The sequence below is a fragment of the Episyrphus balteatus genome, chromosome 3 (assembly GCF_945859705.1).
Source record: "Episyrphus balteatus chromosome 3, idEpiBalt1.1, whole genome shotgun sequence".
Lineage (NCBI taxonomy): Eukaryota > Metazoa > Arthropoda > Insecta > Diptera > Syrphidae > Episyrphus > Episyrphus balteatus.
The window spans coordinates 112,319,729-112,344,219 of NC_079136.1; the positions used below are offsets into that span (position 1 = coordinate 112,319,729).

At 29.9% G+C, this 24,491-nt stretch overlaps 1 protein-coding gene across 5 annotated transcripts; it reads left to right on the top strand.

Moving 5' to 3' along the window:
* Window positions 1–1,684: 1,684 nt before the first annotated feature.
* Window positions 1,685–22,500, top strand: LOC129914681 (uncharacterized). 5 transcript variants are annotated; one of them, XM_055994016.1, is made up of 4 exons: window positions 1,685–1,787; window positions 16,175–16,408; window positions 16,483–16,606; window positions 22,092–22,498. In XM_055994016.1, the coding sequence occupies exons 2-4, from the start codon at window positions 16,212–16,214 to the stop codon at window positions 22,233–22,235; spliced, it is 465 nt and encodes a 154-aa protein (XP_055849991.1). In that variant the 5' UTR covers window positions 1,685–1,787; window positions 16,175–16,211; the 3' UTR covers window positions 22,236–22,498. The 5 variants fall into 5 exon arrangements, with proteins under 5 accessions (XP_055849991.1, XP_055849990.1, XP_055849994.1 ...); XM_055994015.1 differs by lacking the exon at window positions 1,685–1,787 and adding an exon at window positions 1,887–2,106 and having other exon boundaries at window positions 22,092–22,500; XM_055994019.1 differs by lacking the exons at window positions 1,685–1,787; window positions 22,092–22,498 and adding exons at window positions 1,891–2,106; window positions 21,264–21,935.
* The last annotated feature ends 1,991 nt before the right edge of the window (window positions 22,501–24,491 follow it).

A 24,491-nucleotide genomic window follows, 5' to 3' on the forward strand; every position in this document is an offset into this window, starting at 1 on the left:
AAAAAAAGATAATAATATTTTTATAATGCAGGTACAAAGAATAGCATTTCTTCTAAAAAACAAGATATTAATGAAGTTTTTATCATGAGTATTAACCCTTAACTATAGTGGTGGGTCCAGGGGACCCACATCTACTTTTAAAAAGTTAATAAAAACCGTTGAAAATGAATTTTCTCTTTTTTTTTTTTTTTTTGTTTCTTCTTCTAAAATTGTTATCTTTTAATGCTTAAAAAAAAAATTTATAAAAAAATTCAATTTTGTATTTTATTTTATCATTTCAAAACACTACAAATTTTCACCACTATAGTTAAGGGTTAAGGAAATTATTAACATTAACATGAGTAAAGCATTCTTATCTCATCCCGGGACACCCTGTATAATTCAAATATAAGCCAAAAATAAAATTTCAAAAAAAATTTTGGATTTTTTTTTGAAAAATAAAATTTTCGAAAACGGGACATTGTATTTTTTTTTGAAATTTTGTTTTTAAATGTTGATTAGTGATTTCTACAAAATGGCATACCAATTTTATTTTAAAACTTTTTTTCCAAAAAATTATTTATGAAAAATTAGGTTTTTAAAAAACGGCTCTAACGATTTTGAAAATTTTTTTTCTAAAAATGCATCTTAATATATCAATCAAAACTGCATACTTGTTTTGTAGGGCAATTTGATTTCAGATTTTGTTTTATTTAAACAAAAAAAACGAATTTTATGTTGTTTTTTTTGCACCTTGTATATATATGTATGTACATTGTACTATGTACATAGTACCTACATTTCCCAGAATTTCTATATAAAAAGTCTTAAAAATTTAAGCCACTTGAACTCTTAGAGCAAATTCGTGCGACCCAGTCGCGCATTTTATTTTTTGTTTGTTTCGGTGCAGCGAAAAAAAAATTAAAATCAATACATTATAACCTCTCTATAAATTTTAAAAGATTATACCTGATGTTGAAAAAAGAACTGACGTCACGTCATTCAGTAATCATGTTATACACCTACCAGCATTTAAATTTTTCAAATTCTCCACAAAGCCCAAAAAGCCTTTAACCTCATGACCAAACAAAAATGCGCGCACTCATAAAACAAAAGAGCTGATGCAAGAACTTGAAAACTCAATTCCTTTGTATGACGCTCACAATTATTATTAGATAATGATTTTTACCTCTCAGGTGTGTTTCGCATGATTTTGTTATTTTGTTGAAAACAAAACAAAAAAAATTCTTTGCAAACTCCAATATTGTAATCCACACCGGAAATACTATTCTCAATTACCCATAATCGCATCACGTCCCATAAGCTCTCAACACCGCAGAGCGGCTCGTCACATCTATGTGATCATCTAAGAGTTGCAGATGCACTTGATGCAAACATTTCGTGGTAAATGCTAAGTTAAACAAAATGTTCATCTTTCTTTTGTGTTTCTCGATTCCAACTTGCCCTCTGGACTCTTCCTTTGTGGTTGGATATTTTATGCTTTCTAGGAATTGGATTCCACAAATCCATTGAATGGGACAAATGTTTATCTTATCTAATTGAGTTGTTTTAAGAGAACTTAATTGATTAGACTTGTGTGTTCTCTTAAAGTATCTTTTTTCTTTTCTCTCTTGAAAGTGGTCTTTATTTGGCTGGCTACGGCTTCACTAAAATCTTCCACTTTACTGACATCACCTTCCACGAATCACAACTTCGATCTTCAAGTTAGTATTACGAGAAACGAGCGACGCTTGAGTTGTCCATTTTGGTGCGGTGGTATTTAAGAAATTACGTCTTTTTAGAAAAAGGTGAATTATGAGAATTAATCTTTTAGCAAAGTGAAATACTTCTTTCTTATTAGAAATTTAAAATGCATTAATTAATTATGAGAATATTATTTTGGTGAATTAATTATTCACAAAAAGTGTGTCAGTGACCAGTGAGCCCTTGTGGATCGTATGTCTATGCGAATTGACCTTAATTTGCAACGTATTAAACAAAAAGTTGTTGTCACCGTTGTTGGCTTGTATTATAAACTCATGCTGGCCTAACCTTATACATTTTCTCACACATTTGTCTAACTTCTAAAGCGTGGTATTAGGACAACGGTGTTAAGTGTAAAGTGTGGTAAGCGTTAGTAGACCGACTACGGTGCTATAAAAGGGGCAACCTCATTCTTTTTAGAACACAAATAATACCGTCAGAGATAAAGAAGCTAGATACAAATAAAATATAACATAATTGATGTCAGAGGGAGCTAAGACCTCGGATGAGACTGCACTGATTTGGCCGAGTTTTTTTTAAAGTTGGCTTTGTTGTAATTTTTCCGCGAGATTCTTTTATTTTCTCTTTGTTTTGTTAATTTTTTATATTTATTCACCCACATACAATAATTTATAATTATTGTGTAAGATAGATATTGTATCTTTGTTTTCCATCTATTTCCTGCGCATTTAGTGTAACGCAATTTCTATTTTTGTTTGTTTGTATTCTCTTCCATGGCTGAATGCTTTGAGCTTGATTCACACATTATCTGCATCTGCACATGCACATTGTTGAGCTTGGCTTGAACATAAAAATTCAAATGGGGCATTGTTTACAATTCGGTTTTGAATTGTTTGTATATGAAAAGCAAATTTGAATAAATGATATTGCGCATGGTGCTTTATGGAATATTAAGTCGTATTTGTAATATTGAATAAACATGTGCGTTAACCTTTTACGGTTATATATTTTTGTAAATCGAATTTGTATTTTTAATGAGAAAATGGATAAATATTAAGTTTTATTTGGTATAAACAATTAGTTTTGAATTTAAATTAATCAATAAAGAGACACCATCAATTATACAAAACGAGTAATGATGGAACAAAAAAAAATAATTTTATCTGCATTTTAGGTAAGCAGCTTAATTAATTGCATATTTGTTTGTTGAGATTTTTTTGCTACAGTTTTAATTATTTCAAAAGCAGGTTTAAATCAAGTTTGACTTTCTAAAATCTTTTCAAATAAGGAGTTATCAGATTAAATGAAAATAAATGTTGAAATTAATTTATTTTAAATACCTACTTTGACTGGGTTTTTTAAAAATTTAAACTGCACTACTATTTGGATGAGTGTTTTAAAAAACTTTCTGGTTGAAAACAGAATAGATCCATGAAAAATTTGAGTAAATTTGAGGTTTCATTTTGTGACCTTGTATTTTACAAATAGAACATTGTAAAACATTAATCAGAGATCTATTGAACAAGTATTTTTTTTGCAAAAGCATTTAATCAAACTTTAGATTATAATATAAAGCTGCAACCACCTTTAAATTAATTACTATGACAATTGCAACTTGAGCTGAAGTCTGATAACAATTTTAACATTTTTAATATTAATTTAAAAATGTTTGATGTATGTTTTTTTCAAGGTTTTTTTTCAGCAGTGTATGCAAACTACACTCCTGCTCAAAATTAACGCACACTTCTGTATTGCTTTTGTATTCAGACCCCTGTATCTTATTTTAAATAGCTTTAAAATTCTAGTGCATATTTTTGCGTGTTTGCTTATTGTATAGCTTGTATAGTTTTAAAGGTCTTGTTTTAGAATATTTCGGCTGCGAACGCGTTCTTCCGCATTTGTGAGGAATTATAATTAATGGGAATTGGAATTGCCAATAATTATAAGCACTGCATTCTGTTCGAGGATATCAGTCACGTATCTTTTGGCACTTAACGTAACGCAGGTCTAGGAAACCTCACTAACTCCTTACGTAATTTAAAGCAGATATTACTCCAGGAAAATGTATGATTAACCTCTTAAATGTTCGCAGGTTGCCAGGCAGACTTCAGCAAATTTCTCCCCAAATCTTCTTCACAAACAATTTATTCAATCGCTAGAATTTAAGCTTACTGTTGTCTCATTGCAGAAAAAGGACTATCATAGTGTGGAATAAAGTAATAATAAAGGCTTTTCTAGAATAAATAGCAGAGCAGAAGTGTAAATAGCAGAGCTTTTAACTAAATAGTGGTGAAAAACTCCATTTTTCTCAAGCGTCTTTCTTTTAACTTGTAAGCCTTTAGAAAACTCTTTTCAACATCTTTACAAAAAGAAAATAATAAATTCAATTTGTGGTGTTTGAAAATAACTTTTGTTTCTTAATAATAAATTTTTTACAAGATTCATGAACTGAATTGTTACTCCGAAAGTATGAGAACTGGAAAAAAAATATGTACAAATGCACTCGTTCGTGTTATTAGCTATTGAATAAACTTTTATTCTTCAAATAATATAGGTACTTGCGAAGCTAAAATTTTTAAGTTTCAAATTACTAATAAGAAGAAAGAAGACTATACAAATTTGAACTTGTTTATACATTTATAAAGTTGAGTTGCATTAAAACTTTCAACTTTGATCGAATTCTAAATTTCTGCAATTTTAATTCATCAGCAAAAAAAGTTTGCTACATTTTTATTAAGACACGTTGTAGCTTTTGTTCTGCTTGACCACCGGTTTACAAAAATCAGTGCAATTCACTTAGAAAATTCAGCATTTTTTAATAAATAGCCCAGCGCTTCGGAGATCTAAGAAAAGTACAAATATTGAACATCAGAAAAATATCATTGCTATGCATACGAACATTTCACTCTGCAACAGCGTTTAATTTGCATTTAAATCTCTGAGAATTGCTTAGATTAACGTAGATACTAAAGACCTCTCATTTATCTACTTATAAAGTCTTACGAAAACTCTTCAAAGAACATTTTGCAAGGAAAAACTTGAGTTTACAGAAAAAAAAAATTGCAAAATTTTAAGACATCAGCATTTTTTTTTTTAAATAAAGTTGCATCCTTCACCTTTTTACATGTTAAAAACTCCATCAACAGCGACGATACACTATGCACTGATTTAAATTTTCAATTCAACCATCATTCTAACAGAGTTATCAACACTAAAATGGTAATTTATATTCCTAAAGTAAGCGGCTTATTACGTAATTCAACAAACTACTATCATCTTATTAATAAAAGCTCATTTGAAACCCAAGCGTCCGTCATCAACTAAGTGGGCAAATATAAAGTAGGAGTTAAAATTACCTTCCTTGACAAATGATTGATTGGATGTGGGCATGTAGAATATGTATCTTCTAAGAATCTATACAATATTTAAAATATTATAAATTATTCTATAGTAAAATATTTTTTTGAAATTTTCTCGGTCTTCGAAAATTGTATAGTCAAAGGATTATAAGTAAGTTCATTCAAATTGTTACTTCAAGCATAACCTTCACATTTATTTGTACTTAAGTTTGCACTTCAACTCTTTTTTAACGACATTTCATGACGTCACATACTTCTCGTATTAAATCACTATGAATATCTACTTCGGTAAATAAGAAAAAAATCTACATATGAATCTACTCAATGCCATATATGGAAATCTTTCGTTGTAAACAAATAAAGTGGTAACAAATAAATTTGTGTCCAAGTGGGCAGATAAAGACGTTATTATTTCAAAGCTGAACTTTACTCATGTATATTTGTGGGATTGTTTTTCATTTTGTCTACAAAGTGTTATTCGAGTAAATCAGGTCAGAAATGAATAGATGACAGATGAGGCTCTGTGTTTCTTTAGAAATTCGATACATACATATTTATATTTGAGTTTTTTATTTACCACATAAAGCGAATAAACAAGTTACAAGTATTCTGAAAGTTAATGTCAACAATGCATGCATTTAAAAGTGACAAACAGTGCTTCAGTGGTTTTCATTTGCGGCATTTCATTTGAAATGAAATTAGAGCTTGCAAGGTGTAAAATCATCACTTTACTAATGAATTGTATAAAAATAAATTCAAAATTATATACCTACAAAATTAATTAATTAATTAATTTGTTCATAAACTGTTTTACAGAAAAGTGCGATAGGTGTAAAATTCCAAATAGTGTTAAAAATTAATAAATATTAATCTTGAATATAAAAATAATGATAATGACCAATTTTTTTTTCTGCTTTATGTGCTTCATAAGCCCGAGAAATCTTTCATTAAGTCAAATGGAGTCGAATTAAAATTAAATACATAGTTACGTTTGGCACCTCGAAGAGGGCCGAGGGTCGTTCCACGAAAACTGGTACTAATTCCAGGAACTATTTAGGTCCAGAACAACCAAACTGTAGAATGTCCTTTGTAACAGGACATTGAATAATATCCAAAGTTAATGACAGACAGTTGTCAAGCCTGAGAATATTGTAGGGTCTATCAACTGAAGCTAATCTGTTAAATATCAATCTGAAATCTGGATAATTGATATTTTTGCGTTGTAAGACTACGTTTTTGCTAGCAGTTAAGTGTGGGAGGCCATTTTCTTCTTGAGGAATTTCCATAACGGACTACATTACAATATTTGAGTATTAAACTTGGTAGTAGTTACATTACTGGAACAAAATTAAAGGATACAAATTCCAATTTTTTAGCGATTTTTTAAATGGCTAAATTCTCGTCAGTATAAGTATTTATGCTAGAAATAATTGTTTCGGATTCGTTAAAAATTTATTTTGAAGCTGAAAAGTTTTTTGTTTTAAAATCTTTAAATGATTTAATGGGTTGCGCATACAGTGTTGCCATTAATTAAGTCTTTGATAATAAATTGTGATTAACTCTAAGTTTTTGTTTAGTGTTTAGTTTTTTTTTGTGTGAATTTATTAAATTCACTATTTTTAAACTTTATAATTTAACAATATTAATTAAAAATGTACTAAATTTTCATTTTCAACACTTAAATCAAACAAAAACCCCTAAGGAAGCTGGAAAAAAACCGGTGAAACGTAGGGTAACAAAAAGATGAATAGCATCCAAAAATAAAGATCACTTTAGCCCAAATAAAACATAAAACTTCCTAATAAAAGCCGTTGAAATTTCGAATTTCGAATTTTTTTGTTGTTTTATTTTTGTACTTTTTTGTATCCTATATTTTTTTTCCAATAGTGTAGTATTTGTATTTGTATTTATTGAATTAAAATATAACTAAATATTAAGATTATACATCTTTTAGTTAATTAAGCCTTGTGAATTGGAAAATTATACAATTAAATTAACATTATTATTAAAAAAATCAAAATTTAGAAAAAAAAAGCAATAATAAAAAGAGAAAATAGAAAGGGAGAGAGAAAAAATAGAAAAGAGAGAAGAGAAAAGCAATTTTAATTATAATAATCGTTAAGTTAAAACATTGCCAGCGCGAATAGCAAAGAACCATAAGATAGTTTGAACCTTAAATCGTTCGGAACTTCATTTAACTACACATATATCAATATCAATTTTAATGATTTGAGAACATAAAAAGTAAAGTAGTAGCTACTATCTCGACATCCATACCATAACACCGCCCAGATAAAGGAAGAAGATGTCCCATAAATTAAAAATTCTTAAAATTATCTTCAGGCCAAAGAAAAACTCAAATTAATCAGGCCACCTTCGTAAAAGAGCGACGTCAGCCAGTCCCGCTAGTACAAAATCAAATTCCTGTCAAAAATGAATTAATAGACTTTTTAACCTGTTAAAAGTTAAAATGCGACAGTAGATACCTAGTTTGAGAAAAACCGTTCTCAAGAACCTCAGGGACCCCAATAATAAGAACATAATAAACCACTAAAACAATAATTATTACTTTAAGCCCTTCAAAAACACAATTTGACAGCCTGTAGATTTCTGCTTTTCTAGTACCAAAGGCTTTGGTGCGGCTTTATTGTATTAATAGTTGATACCACTTTACATAATGTTCAGACAAACATAGATATTACTTATATGATTCTCCACATTTTCTTTGCAAAGTAAACAAAAACTTCCTTTAAGTTAAGTAATTGCTTGATGGCATTCCCCACAACTGCTCTGTAGTAAAGGTTTTCTTTTGCTTTTATCGTATCTAGATATTTTCTTTTTACTATTCTACTCAACTGCAGTTACTTTTCATTCATAACTGCTTTAGCAGCTTACAACACATCATATTATAGATAATGTGAAGATAGTATCTTCCTTTCATCGTTCACCGGAGTTTTGCAGTGTAGATGAACTAAACGACAGAGTAACTCTTTGACAATGGACTAAAAACTCAACAGACCCATAATAAAGACAAGTGCACTGCGCTGCGCATGCCTTCACGTTCCATGTATAATATGAAATAATGAAGTAGATATGACTTTAAAACAAACCTTCAACTCTTCGTGAACGTAACGTTGCGTCCGTCGACGTTATATACATATATGTATTTGTATATAGATACTCGTAAATTGTGTGATATTACTATGACTGTAAAGTTGTTGAATGTTAAGCTACTGTTTGATGTTTATGATTATGAACCGCCACCGTAGTCGTCGTCACACAGTGGAAATAAATTGATAAATTAAATACCCAATATTCTAAATTTTTAATGTTTAACAAAACGTTTGAAATTAATAATTGAACATTACCATTTCACAATCCAGTAGGCTTCAGTATACATTTTTTCGTAATAAAACCATTAAATACTTATCAGACTTATCACAATTCTAGAGTTTATGCCACTCTAAAAGTGTACCTACACTTTTAAGCCTGTTTGGGTTTTTATCTCAATTTATTAAACTAATCACTTCACAGCTTATCTTAGGGCAAGTCATCATAGAGAGACAATTAATCACATCATCAAGGGAAACAAACTTACAAAAGAATAAAATAAAAAAAAAAACACTAAAAAGTGTCTCTTTCTAGTGGATTTATAACACAGAGTGCCCCACTGTATGTCACCATTGATGTTCTGTTACGTGAGCTTATTCAAGAAAAATACCAATCGTTTGCCCAGTTTCGAGGGAAATCTTTAATTTTCCAACAATGTTGTCATATATATTTTATCGCTTCGATTGAGAGAATACTTGTTTTTAAGTAGATACCTGTGCCTGTTTTTTGTCATTTAATTATATGCATTGCATGAACCTTATATTATGGTTGTCCGTTTGCTTCACACAACTTCAGTTACCACTTTCGCTTTCAGTTGGAAATCCTTATCAATGGATAAAGAGAAAGTGAGATTTGGATAATAATGGACTTTTTGTTTTGTGCTCAGTGAACTGAACTTTGCTTAATAAACAAAAGCATTTTTTTCGCAAAGTACTTTTCTTGTGTATGTGTGGTAGTGGTATACAAACATACATACATAGAAAACTTTTGTAGAAAACAAAATAACAGGGTAATGAGGATGGTATTTTTCGTATTTTTGCTGTGAAGATAATATTCATTAAGCATCAACAATTTTGCATAATTTTTATTTAACTATAAGCTTGAATACTTTCTTATACCTACTTTGGACACTTACATAGGAGTAATACCATAGAGTACGATTTTACACATTCAATTAGTATCAGTGGATGCTATGTTATGAACAATGCTAAAATATGCCTTTTTCCTTAGTAAGAAGAGATGAAAATCTATTGTAACGGTAACTGTGTATGCTTTTTTCTAATGTATCCAAAAATTAACTTTTTTGCTGTGCCAATAGAATCCACTTTAAAAAAAATGGGGTTCAGATGGTGTATGGCACGCGATTTATTAACTTTTGGTGTTTTTTTGCATTTTAATCAATCAATTTAAAAATTTAGGGCTCTGCATCTCAATGCTCCATAAGCTTGTTGATTTTCATTGATTCAGTACAAGATCTGAGGCTGCTATCGCGATAGGTAGCTGCTTTCAATCACTCTGCTTTTTCCTTGATCAGAGAACAGTTGCGATTGCTCTTCAATATCACTGCTCACAACCTGGGGACAGCCTTACCAAAATCCAAACCATTGTTGTGTTCTTTTATATCTTTATACAATAATGAACATGACGATCTCAAGAGGGAAAACAGTAATATTTGTCTATGCTCCTAAAAATTTCACTGCTTAACTGCTCTCTGTTCTGTGTAATTTCATTGCTCTTTCTCTTTTTCAGAAATTGTTCTCGTTCTCGGCTCTTTAATATTTCACTGCTTTTTTGTGAGTATTCTGTTCTTCATATCTTATGATTTGATTAACTGATTTAAAGAGTGATTAAATAGGAGATATTAGTAGCTGCTCTTTTCATATGCTATGATGCTATCATACTGCTCTTTAAAAATCGCTCTTTAGCACATCCCTAGTCAGAACATCACTAAGTGCTTACCACTCTTATTTTGGAAGAAATTGATAGTGCTGGTCAATTTCTGCATTTAACATCAAGCTTATGTAATTTGGGTAGTTTGATAAGTGCTCATTATGATGAAAAATATAGCCCATCTGTTAATACAACGTCGTTTAAATATTCTATTAATAATGCTGGAAACTTTCTGGACATGAGAGTGATCTTTGTGAAATCCAAAGTCCACGCGTAAGAATTCAACCTTGGTTGCGATACATGTTAACAAACTTTGACGAATTAGTTTTCTCAATAAGGTTTTATTTTCATCATTTTTCATAAATTTTACTTCCCAAAGCATGCGTTCAAAGTTTCATGGTCTTCCATCTTTCAATGCAAAGTACTACAATGGCTTGTTTTCTTTCAAGATTTGCATATAATTGTATATTAAAACTTTGTATTCAACAAAAATTGAAATAAATCAAAAATTGCTGTATACGTTGTTTAAAATAGCAACAGCAAAAAAGTAGTCACAAATTATCTCATCTTTTTAGTTAATATTTTTTCATACAATTTCCTACCATAACACAACCTTGTTTAGTATCCATGAATGGCTATATGGATATACCATTAGTAAGAGACTTAAGATACCTTAACTACCTCTGACTCTGACTCATCATTTTAATAGTTAGTTTTTTTTTTATTGTCCAGCTTCCAACTACCCAAATCGTCTTCAACAAATCATTCTCCAAAAAAAAAAGTATATAAGCAAGACTTAATTACCTTTTTCGACAAATTGCCCAATAATACAGTAAAATAAGGAGAAAAAAGGGGTAAATCTCGGAATGAATGTTAGTAGAAATTTTTTTTGCTCAATATCTTCCTTTTGCCATTCTATAACATATCTCAAAAGTCTAGAAAAATCTCATGTCCGCTTGTCGCGATTTCAAGGTCAAATCGCGAAATGGAGATTTTCAAAACTAGCAAAAATAGGCTATGGTATTATATACACATATGATACATGATTTCAAGGTATTTTTTAATGATGATTCCAAAAAATCTAAAATCAAGACAATCTGACGTCTCTGGAAAAAGTTATACCTGTTTTTCATCTGTCAACTCATATTATTATAACAGTTGCAAACTTACTGCCGAAAAACCCTTAAAAGTTATGATAGATGAACCAAATTTTGCATGAAGATTTTAGAATCCATCATTATTAAAAATCAAAACAATCCATTACGAAAAATATATATACCTACGAAATAATGGTATTTTTTGATGGAGGGGCAAATTTTAGGATATGCACTAAAGAAGATTCTTGTTCATCTTAGGAATAAGTGCTAATAGGCTAATTTTTTCATTTTAATCTTTGTTTGGATATTCTTTAACTACCCTCAAAAATCTAAAAAAATCTCATGTCCGGAAGTCCCAATTTTCTTGGTTTGAAGATAAGTTGCAGATTTAAAAAAATTGAAAAACTACACTTCAGATATTTGTGTCAGATCAACATGAATAAGGTGCATTACTTTTCAGGGATGGTCAGGTTGACTTGTTTGTGAGTTTTGTTGGAATAAGTGTTAAAAAATACCTTTAAATCATGTCGCTTATGTTGGTATACATATAAAAATTTAAACTTTTCTTATTAATTTTTTAAAATCTGCACCTTATTTTCAAACCAAGAAAATTAGGACTTGCGGACATGAGATTTTTTTAGATTTTTGAGGGTAGTTAAAGAATATCCAAACAAAGATTAAAATGAAAAAATTAGCCTATTAGCACTTTTTCCTAAGATGAACAAGAATCTTCTTTAGTGCATATCCCAAAATTTGCCGCTCCATCAAAAAATACCATTATTTCGTAGGTATATATATTTTTTGTAATGGATTGTTTTGATTTTTAATAATGATGGATTCTAAAATCTTCATGCAAAATTTGGTTCATCTACCATAACTTTTAAGGGTTTTTCGGCAGTGAGTTTGCAACTGTTATAATAATATGAGTTGACAGATGAAAAACAGGTATAACTTTTTCCAGAGACGTCAGATTGTCTTGATTTTAGATTTTTTGGAATCAGCATTAAAAAATACTTTGAAATCATGTATCATATGTGTATATAATACCATAGCCTATTTTTGCTAGTTTTGAAAATCTCCATTTCGCGATTTGACCTTGAAATCGCGACAAGCGGACATGAGATTTTTCTAGACTTTTGAGATATGTTATAGAATGGCAAAAGGAAGATATTGAGCAAAAAAAATTTCTACTAACATTCATTCCGAGGTTAAACCCTTATTTGACTGGATTACAAGGCCAAAAATATTACTGAAGATTTTGTTTTTATTTTTTTAATTCCGTGCCAAAATCCGGGCATACATCAAAATGAAAAGCAAATTTGACCCAAAATTTAGACAGACTTGTACCTTATTATTATCTCGCGGTCTTGCTCTAAAACACTTTGAGTTAATTACTCCCATCTTTCGATCCATTTATTTAAATGCTCTAGCTAATTAATTTATGATGTAGCAATACACTTTGAATAAACAGTTAAAGATGGTAAATATTTATAGAAACGTGGTTTGGTTCCTTAATAAGAAATGTCCGCCCACTGGTATTATATACGGGACAACTTTAACGCTTTGCCAATCCACAAGTTGTCACTTAGACCTTATAGGTTGTGATGTGGTTGTCGTTAATGACTTGGTCATCTTCGTCAGACTGTTGTTTTTTTAGTATTTTTTCATACATTTTTTACGAGGGCGATGTGGTTTTTGCTAGTATGGAACATGGTGTGGGCATAGGAAAGTTGTTGGCTTGTAGCATCAACCTATTATACTGGTAATAGTTGATAACTTTTAAAACTTTTTTTTCTTATACTTTTTGGATACGCCTGTTGATTAAAGCCTACAAAAAAAGTAAAGCTAAAAATAAATGCCGATTTGAAAGTTAGATAAGGTATTCACCAAGAAGGTAGGTATATCGTCTGTGAAACCTCTTACTGCATTTAAGCTATAGTTTTTTCAGAAGAGCATATTTGAACAACATTTAAAATATGACTAAAATTAAGTAAACCTTAAACCAAAAACTAATGAGAATGTGATTAAGCTTCATTTTTTTAATACAACACAAAAAAAAATGTTTTTCATTTAAGGTCAAGTTTAAATATACAAAAATAAAAAAAAACACAACCCATCAATATTAAATCCGCAAAGATTCACAACAAGTTACGTCAAATTTTAATTGATTGATGATTAATGGTTAGCTTAACAAAATTTACTTTCAATTATGAAAAAAAATGGTGTTTAGTTATATTTAATGCAATAAATGTATAGATTGAAAATTTAATAGTTTTTTAATAAAAATAACAATTTGAACCTTTGAATTATCTTATATTGTAGGAACTATGAAGGTGAAATAATATATGTTTTCGTATCTTTCTGCAGTGTCTTATAACTTTTCAGTTAAACCAAAACATTTTGGTCAGGGGTACTGTCTCTTGCGAGAGGATGATTATTTTACACATTTTCGGAAAGTCAGTTTTCGCAGAATTATGACCCCTGAGGGGACAACAATACACATATTAAAGGTAATATTACCGTCGTTATTTTGGTTCATCTTCATAAATGTGGTCCCTGATTTGTGAGTATTCGTGACAGTTATTTAATTGAAAAAGAAGCTTTATAGAAGATAAAAACCATATAAAAATATTCCAAAATAAATCTTTTAATAAAAGAAGCAGTATATTTTCTACTCGAGAACGAGAACAGATAGACAAAATCCAGAATTTATACAAAAACGATTTAACCAATTTAACTTTGAGAAATACAAAATTATGGAGCAAAATTTTAAAAGATTTAGTAAAATACTAAAGCCATTTTATTAATTTACTAACGGCCATATTATTCACTAGTATAAAAATTACATCTGGATGAAAAGAAATTAAAAAGTCAAAAATAAATCCAAATCCATGATATTTACTATCACACAGAGAAAAAAATAGTCATTTTTAACTATTTTCACCTATTTTCATAGTTAAAATCGGGATAACTATTTTGGATTTGGATTTATTTTTGACATTTGACAATTTTACATCCAGATGTATTTTTTAAACTAGTGAATAATATGGCCGTAAGTTAAAAATCGTTTAAAATTTTGCGCTTACATCTTTAAGAACATTAGATAACATTACTGTCATATTTTGATTCTAACTTAGACTGAAATGTCTTAAATTATTACACAGCTAAGAAGCAGCCCTTTTCATAGAAAATTGATTAAGAAGTTGGTCTAAATTGGTTATGAAAAAGAAGCGACAAAGCCACAGCTTTATAATGATATTAAACAAATGTTTACTCGTAGAAAAAAGCTACAATTGAGGTGTAATTGAGTCGAAGGTTCGATATAGTGAACAAAAATATGTATTTGAAGTATGTGTATTCCACTTGATTGATTTATTTGACTGTAATTATGCATTTCTGCATAGCATTATTGTAAATTGAAAATTTTTTAGTTTAATTTGTTCCAACCAAAAGCTTTAATTAGTTTTAATAACCCTACAGTCTGAAAATTAAATTAAATGCATACCACTCCTTTAATGCTCTATATTATTGAGCAACATACAACACAATAATTGAGTCCAATCGATTAAGGCTTCTAATATTCATTTGTACCCGTAAAGTGATCAAGCAAAATAATGAATAAATTGTCTAACGTAAGTCACGTTTTACAATTTTTTTTTTTTACATCATAGCACTTTCGAGATCAAGCTTGCATAAAATGCATTAGCGTACCTATTTCCCTGTTCAAGTTATTTTTTTTTTTGTAGACAATGCAAGAATAATTTATCTTATTCAAACTGCACCCCGATTGAACTTATTTTCCAAGTATAAGTAGGTGACCTTTTATAGAGACTAGATTTATGAACTTCGCTAAAGCCTTTAAATCTCGACGTGTAAAATGTTATTTGCTTCAATATTGCTTCTTTAGTTTCGTTGCTCAAACAACAGTCAGAAAAAAGTGTCTGCGCTGTAAGCTAATCGAAGTTTTGTGGTTTGATCTTGTTTAAATGTGAAAGTAGTCTTTAGGTTGATTTTGGTGTGGAAGCCAGAAACCAGGGGCGTACACTCCCTTGGGGCAAGCGGGGCGGTGCCCCGGGGCCCCCGACCGACCCCAGGGCCCCCACTGGAGACTATGCAGAGAAGGAAACTGTTAGCATAAATTGAGTTACGAAGTAACCAGGGAGACAAATTATGTCATTCAGTGTAATGTATAATGCATTGGTAGCCACACAATATAACATATTATGTATATTGATTTTAAAAAAAGGTTACCCCAGGGGCCCCAAAAAAAATAAACTGCTTTTTTAAAAGAAAAATTATAATTTTATCTTAGGGCCCCAAAAAATACATCAGCCCCCAATATAAAAACATAACGTTATTGGTGGCATTCCGAATATTACTTCAGAACAGAGGCCCCAATACTTATTAATTCTTGGCTCCAAAAAAATTATAATATATTTTAGGGGCCTCTAAGCAATTAATTTTGAGGCTCTAAAAATAATTTTTCAGGGGACCCAAAATAAAAAAAAATTATGTCTGATGATGGAAAATAAAATATGTATTTATTACTTCAGAACAGAGGCCCCAAGTACTATCAATTCTAAGCTAAAAAAGTTTTTATATTAGGGGTCTCTAAATATTTAATTTTGGGGGCCCCTAGTACAAGTGTTTACTACTTTTTTGAGAGACATTTTAAGTAAATATAGCAAAGTGCATTACGAACATATTAAAACATTAAAATAAACCTAAAAATAAATAAGCCATACAAAAAAAAAAACGTATGGCGTATACGTAATTTTTTTTTTGTAACTATAGGGGGCCCCCAAATATTAAAGGGGCCCCAAAATTTAGTCTTACCCCGGGGCCCCGGCGACTCAACGTACGCCACTGCCAGAAACCCACAAGCGCAAGCTATATAAACAAACTGGCTTAGCAGGTAGTTAACGGTTGTCAAATCCAAGGACTTTCCTTAAATCAAAAACAAAATGGATAGAAAACGAATTCGATGCACTAAAACATTTTCGATACTTTCAGATACATTAACCTGAACAGTTAACTGCAAACAACAAAAATGGCAAATCGTGAACTCATCATTGTAGCCGTAATTGTGTTGGCATGCAGTTGGAGTGTATCAGCAAAATTCGGTGATAAAATCACAGTCAAAGAGAAGGACATGATGAGGAAGTCGATTGTTTTCGATAAAAAGACACCCGATGTCTTCTATTGTCCAATGCAGAAACCATCAACTATGAACAAGCTTATTGTGAGGTAAGTACACGATATGTGTGTATGGTAACAACATAATATGATATATTTTTTTTGTTTTATTTTTTGTCTTAAAGATCACGTCCATTACATAAGCTATGTGAATACGAAGGTCAACCACTGCCAGAAGATTATAAATCGGATTGTTATCAGGACATTGATGAATCCGACTATGCCTGCAAGGAAAAATATAGAATAATGGTGAGTTAAGGAGTTTTTTTTTAACTTTTAACCAAAACCTCGAATGAAGAAATATCAAACAGGCATTCAAGCATCCACAGAGGAGTATTCGACCTCAAAATCCGGTCAAAAATATTTTTAATGTTTTTCTTATTGGAATTGGCCTAAAGTATTGTTTTATAACTTATAATGTATTAAAAAGTCACACTGAAAAAAAATTTCGGGTTAGTTAAAAAAAATTGAATCAAGTAATTTTTTTTTTCAATTTTATTTAATTCATATTATTAATTTTTACATGAAATTTTTAAATATTGTTAATATTTAAGGCTAAAGAAAACAAAAATTTGAAAATAAGTAGTTTTTTAAGCAACAAAAGCCAATTTTACTAAAAATACCTCGAGACTAAAAAACTCCATTAAAAAAAAAGGTGGAAATATGTGGAAAAATTTTTTTTATGTGCATGAGATGACAAAGATGTACAGTTAATTATATAAGAAAAATTTTTGCTCGATCGTACCCGAGACTACAACAAAAAACACTTTTTTTTCTACCGAAAATTTCATTAATTTTCACGTTTTTCTATGTACTCTTGTCATCTCGATTTTTCATATATTTTCAATGAAATATATGGAAATTTTTGTATTAACATAAAGTATATACCTTGACCTTGGACATACATAAAAAAAATTTTCACAATTATCACAAATCACAATAAAAAAATCAGACTGAAGTGTTAATGATTAGAAAATAAAATAAGCTTTTGTGACGTGAACTTATAAAATCGACTAGATTTAGACTAAGATCTTGGGAATTAAGGGGTCAACAGTTATTATTTGAAACCGGTTTTAGTTAGCATGGGTATTGAGGAATGCGAAAAGCAAAAAATAACGGGTCGAATGCGATTTTTATTTTTTTCACTTATGACCGGATTTTGGGGTTGAATACTCCTCTGTGCGATCTAACGAAATAATGTTTAATACGAGTACGAGTACCTTCATTTATATAAAAAAAAAAAATAGTTATAACTTTTTACTTTAATTTTTCTTTATACTGACATTAAAAATATAGATAGTTATTGTTGGTATAATATTCCTTATTCTGCATCTGCAGCTTTTTCATTCAAAATGCAATATTTTTTGACATATTTCCTAGTTAATCTCTTATACTCCGTCAAAAGTCAAAAGGTGAACCAATTTGTTTTAAAACTTACAGACAGATATTTCTTATCATTTATAAGAAGTATAAAATGTGTTATTTTCAAAACTAGAGTAATTATAATTATAATCTATAGATTACCCTCAATAATTTGTTTCCAAAACTAGTTTTGAAGTTTTTTTTTTAATATTTATTCCCTAATTTAAGCCTAGTACGCTGCTGATGCGAAACGAAATTTTCCATACAAAATTTTGTTAACAAAATATTGAACGAAATTAAATATGTTTTGTTTTTGCTTTTGAACTTATTTTCGGATGTTTTTTTCTTGAATTTTTTGATTTATATTTCTATTATTTTTACTTTGTTTAATGAAAAATTCGCCGCACCATGATACATAATTTTGGAATTTTGAAAAATAAAAAAAAGATACAAAATGAGATAGTGCGGACGTGCTGCAGTCGTGGTGCGGCGGCGTTGGTACAGCGAATTTTTTTCATATTTTTCATTTTTTCAAAATGAAACGGTGCGGACGTGCTGCAGCGGTGGTGCGGCGGTTTAGAAATTTTTGATCATAGTGCGGACGTGCTGCAGCGTAGGTGCGGCGGTCAAAAAGTGCTGCGGACGTGGTGCAGCGGTGCACAGTGTGGCCAATCACGAATCTAGCTGGACAAAATTAATAACTCGCTTCAAATCGACTTTTTTTCTAAACAGTTTTAAACAAATGAATGTGAATAGATAAAATTCTATAAAAAAGAAAGATTTTTTAAAAAGAAATCTATAATTTCTGCAAAAAGTGGGTCAAAACAGTGATGAAGAAAATGCATTTTTATAGTATTTGAATTTATGTTTCCGTAAACATATTCTATGATTGGATATACTTAATTATTTTAAAAAACGCTTTAAAAATCTTAATAAATAAAAACTCTATTGCTATTCACGAAAAAAGAGAGGCAGAATAATTAGTTTTTATTAAGAAATAGAACTTTTACCCACGTTTTTGACAGGTGACATACATGATTTATTTTCTCAATATCATGCTTTAAATTAAAATTTTAGCAATGATTTTAATTAAATATGCTTCACAATCATAAAAAATGGCATCACCTTTAAAAATATCTGCAGATAATTTAAAAAAGTAACTCCTTTTTGTTCGATGCAAACTTGAAACATAAGGGCCTATTAAAAACAGCTGTGTTTATATTATCTTCTGTGTTTTTCAAGATAATAATTCTCTAAATTTCTTCGTGACCCTATTTCTGGCCTTTTACACTTGCTTGCTTTTTGCATTTAACTTGTTTTATGGTGTTCCGACAGAAAAGCATCATTCATCAATGATAATGCCTCATTAGTTGAAAATTCCAGTGGTTTAGTGGTTCCAGAGGATCAGAACTTAATCTTTTATACATTTTGATCCTTCACTCAAAGAAAATTTCGATAAATCCTTTACGGTTTTATTGGAATATGCTTTTTCAATTTTGCGGAGAGCGGTTCTACTGATTTTAACTATTTCTAATGGATAGGTGCACTTTTAACCTTCCGTTTGTTATATTTTTCCCGTTTTTTTATTTTTAAAAATTCTTTTCTTCTTTGTTTCACTATCTACCTACTGTTTTTGTTTAATTAGTTACCACCTAATATTGGTCAAGCAAAATGAAATTCATGTTTAAAGAGCGGTCCAAAGTGTCTTCCACCTTTTTTGTTTTTTTTTTTTCGCTTAACTTGAAGCACAAAACTTTTATATATGTTTTTAATATTTCTTTATTGTCAAAAATGTTCCAAAGATGATACCTGCTCATTAAAAGATCAAAAAAACTGTCTTTTCGATCTTATTTGGCAGTTTTGACACATTTTTCGAAAATTTGTTTTTTTGAAAATCTTGACTTCATTTTGAAAAGTGAAAAAAGTTGTATGGCGGTCGAGAAAACGCGAGACATGTAAATAGCTAATCTCAATGACAACACTCCACAATACATTAATTAATTAATTTCAGACCGGAAAAATGCGGAAAAATTAACTTTACCTCTAATTGAAAAACAAAGATATTTTTTTTTGCACTTCCTAGCCTTCTTACAGAATTTTTTTTTTAAATAGTTGCAATGGTAATTAATAAATAAAAATTATAATACTTTACCTTCAAATGTAGATTAACAATTAAAAAAAACAATTACAACAAAAATACTACCACAGCGTTTTTAATCGTCAACCAAACTCAAGCCAAAAATAGAATACTTTGTATTATCTTCATCCAACTGTTGACAAGAACCAACTTTCAAGCTTAGCTTACGCTAATCCGAGATGAAATCCAAAAAACCAAACATGAATTACAGTTACCCATTGTATTGAGAAGCTCAACTCATGATTTAAAATCATGTGGCTAAACTTTTTTTTTTCTATTTTGTCCAGTCAGATTGGCGAATTACCACACTGTGCGGTGGTGCGGCGGAATTCCATTTTTACTCGGGATGTCCGCTGTTTACTTTGGAGACTTCAAAATTTTTCGCTTCAGCAGCGTACTAGGCTTTAAACTTTGAGATCGATTATTTCAAAAACTATTGATTTAAATAACTTGATTTAAAAATTAAAATAAAGCGTACAATTGTATCATTCATAATTGTAAGTTGTTTTTTTTAGAAAATTGCCCCTCCCGCCTATTTGGGGGGAGATAGACTCACCTATACCATAGTAAAAAATACTTGTATTGAACCCCTCTACAAAATAACGTTATCAAATCTCGGCGCCAGTTATCGAACTCGTGCCCTGTTGCGTCACGACATAATAAACAAACGTACATACCAAATTTCAACGAGGTCGAAATTTTTCCGAAGTTCTTAACACTTTCTGTTCAATTTGATTGGACTAGTAATTCTTGTTCTTAATGGACCTTTTTGCGTACTGCATTGTTTGGTTACTCCTACATTTTCAGGATACCATTATTGAGCCCCAGGAAAAAATAAATGTATTGAACAAACAAGTAATGGGCCATATTCAAAGACACTGTCTAAGCTGCTCCTATCCTATTCAAGTAACATTGGATAAACCCCAGTCTAAGATAAACTGGGATCTAAAAACGACTATGAATATGCAGATGTACCAATATGTTTAGAGACAAAAGACATATTTATCAAATAATAAAAAGGAGCTTAAAAGGAGAATGATTGTTTCAGTTTAAAAAAAAAACTTAATTTACATGCGAACAGTCACAACTTAAATTCCGATTCTTTTAAAATTTTATGCAGCAAAGTCAAGATGTTCTTTAGTTAAAGTGTAGTAAAAAAGAACTTCCAAATTATGTCTTGTACTGAGATGCCATGGCATGCCAGTAGGAATGCCAGATTTAAAAAAAAAAAATTTGTTATTCTAATAATTATGCTTTCTAAATAAATGAACACATATTTCTAAATCTATACAATAAATTTTAAAAATAAAACTACATATTTTAATTAAATAAATGAACATTACAATTAACAAGAAATATATAATTAAATAAAAATTAAAATTTGGTTGCTGGTTTTATTTTTTACAGAAACGATTCTCCAAAGATGAATCCCAAATTGCGAGCAAATGAAATAAAAACAAAATTAAATAAGAAAAATACTAATGCAAATTAACTAAAAATTTTCATATTTTTTTTTTTTTTATTTTTAATGTTTCTTTTACACTAAAATCTAACATTTTTATCCTTACTTTTTTTGTATACATTTTTTGTCTTCTAAATCTAATCTTTTATACTTACAAAAGGGGTGGTTTATTTAGGCAGATTTTAATGTTGATTTTATTATTTTTGTTTATTGTTTTATTTTTTGTTTTCTGTTTTCGATGTCCAGACTTCATCTCTGTTGATTTTATTTTCTAAGAGTCGCACTCTCATTTCTATATTTCTTCAAAACGTCTCCTTAATCCTTAACTTCTCTTCTTTCTACCATATTCTGTCATTTCTAAAAAGAAACCATTCGATTGATTTATTTAATTTTTTAAATAAAAAAAAAACTCAAAAACAACAAATAATATGCTCGGACTCTAACCTATTGACAAGGATTACCAAAAATAAAACAGGATTTTAACAGAGGTTCTAACCGAAAACAATAATCCTTGCACACTTCTTCCACATACAAAATCAGATATCGATGTCAGATTTGTAGATGCGATTGCACAACTTTAACAAAACTTAATCCAGCTTTTGATATTTAAAAATAAATGATAAAAGCGTGAAAATAAAAAGGTATAGTGTATTCACTAAAACAAAAACTGCACACTACTCAATTTTTGAAAATAATTAATTTTTGTACATTATTTTTTTTTTTTTTAAAGAAATTTCCATACTCATCTGGCAGTTCTATGTTTTTGTTCACAGATGAGAAAATATCCACCTGGCAGTGAACAACCTTACAATGGGACACGTCTCAAGCGATTCATGCATCTAGATAGTGAGATAAGTGAAAGGATGGAAAGAGTCTCAAAAACTTTGGATTTTCATGATGTTGTGATTAAATATTAAACATTTAAACAAAAAAGTATTTTTCTTCATTAAGTCAGCGGCTGGGTCCAATCGCCATTTTCTTTATTTTTTCTTTTCTTTTTTTAATATTTTTGTATTTTTTTTTAATTAAATATTTTACTAATTTATTAAACCAAAAAAATATTTGTGCATATTTTTTTTTTCATTTTAATAAGTTTAAGTTCTTAATTTTTATTTTTTGTTCCTTAATGCTTAACCAATATTTAAATAATTATTATTTGTTTATAATAAAATTCAGCTTTTTAAAAACTAAATAGAAATGCAAAGTTTGTCTATTTTGTTTCAATATTGAGTTTTGTGTTAAAATGGAACTTTAGACATTGGACTTCAAGTTGAGTTTCATATTCCGTTGCACAGTTATATTGAATTAACTTTTTAAATGAAACTGAATCTGGAATCTAAAAGCATACTAGAATTACTCTTTACTGCACCAAGAGATAAAGGTTGCTAAATCCTTCTCATAAGTATGCAAGAAACATGAAGGGAACAAAAATTTAAATTTTAACGCAAAAAATCATAAGAGAATGTTATATTTAGTTCATTCGAATCGAATTCCATTCTTAAAACATAAAATCAATGGCCCCTACCAATAAACCCGAATTTAGAGAAAACTCATAAAATATAGTCATTTATTGAAAAGTCAATAAAAGTGAACTGAGTCCTAACTGCGGTTCACTTTGGCGTATGTGTAACTTTTATATATTGAAAAATATTATTAGTTAATAAAAATTGTAAAATATGATAAGTAATTTGGGTATTTATTAATTACACTTTTTAAGAACCTTTTTCATTTGTACGTAAATACCAACAAATAATTTTTATCACCTTTTTGGGTCAAATACCCCTATGTGCGGTTTAAAGAAACCTTGTATTTTCAAGTAACAGAAGTAAGTATGCAATGTTTTTCTAATGCATTATAATGCGCTCTGTTATTATAAGCTGAATATAGGCAGAAAATGTAGGTATGTATCACAATACACTTATAGAAGGTAATTATATTGAGCTACATACACACAAAAAAGATCAAAAGGGAGGATTTTTCAAATTGCATGTGTGTAACTGGGGATCAGCCCGTTTTAAAGGTTATGTAAGGTTAGCGGCTGGTAGTAGAGAAGTGTAATAAAAGTCAGGAAATGCAAATGATTTCCTTTTTGTTAGAACCACGTTTGTTTTTTAATTTTTTACATTCAACCGCCAAAAAGAATAAACAAAATTAACTGAAAAAAAAAACCTTCAGAAAATTTGTGAAATTAACAGTAAACGCTGATATGATTCTTCCTGGGATATTATTTGGAGTTCCTTAAACCTTAAACCTTGTATAAATATTCTCTGGAGTTCTGTATAGTGTCATACTATAATGATGTTTTGGGCATTGACTTAATATATATGGACTGCTAGAAGCATATTCAGGTTGGTTCCACTTGTTTCTTCGCGATACTAGCGCCCTAAAAAAAAAGCGGAGAATAAGTGCAACATTTTTGACGAAGTGCGAAAGGAACAAATATAGAAAAACAGAGAAAGCACTAAAATGACAGATGTCATTCACTAAAAGTTTCCTCTTTTCGCCGTCTAAGGCTATACCGCTAGTAGAGCTAGAAAGATGTGGAACCATTTTTTTTCAATTTTTGTATGGAAAAGTCAAACGCAGTCCATATATAGTAGGTCAATGGTTTTGGGAATTGTTTATAGTGTCATACTATAATTAATTTGGGAAGTGTATGATTTTTGTCACACTCAAACTCTCAAGTGCTCACTTTATAATTTGAACGTAAGAATCGACACAGCAAGTTTCAGAGATGGGTTTTTGAGAAAAAAAATTCATATTTGATATCTAAGATCTATCCCCTTTCAAGCCATATAGGTTTCATTTTAATCGATGTTGTGTTTTTAGGGTATTCTCCTTTGTCTGCCAAAACATCAGTCTAGCCGTTCATTTGTAAAAATGGTACAACAAAACCCAACTGATAACTAAACATAATTCGTCTATAACAGCCGAAATAACATTTCAGCGTCGTTAAAGGTGTTACAGAAGCTACATTTCAGCTTCTTTTTAACTTTAGAAAGGTTGTTATACAAGTTTGACCCTCTATAAGGATCTTAAATGAAGCTTTACCGAAGCTCTACCGAAGCTTTAAGATTTGACAGATAGCTTCGGAAGAGCTTGTATAGCTCTTTAATACATGTCTTTTCGAAATTAAAAAAACAACTACAAAAACAAAAAAAAGTTTCTTTTTT

Bases quoted from the DNA above. Each gene is read 5' to 3' on its own strand.
- LOC129914681 (XM_055994016.1), top strand. From the start codon at position 16,212: ATGGCAAATCGTGAACTCATCATTGTAGCCGTAATTGTGTTGGCATGC. The intron at 16,409-16,482 runs GTAAGTACACGA...TTTGTCTTAAAG, and splicing joins ATGAACAAGCTTATTGTGAG to ATCACGTCCATTACATAAGC. The intron at 16,607-22,091 runs GTGAGTTAAGGA...TTTTGTTCACAG, and splicing joins AGGAAAAATATAGAATAATG to ATGAGAAAATATCCACCTGG.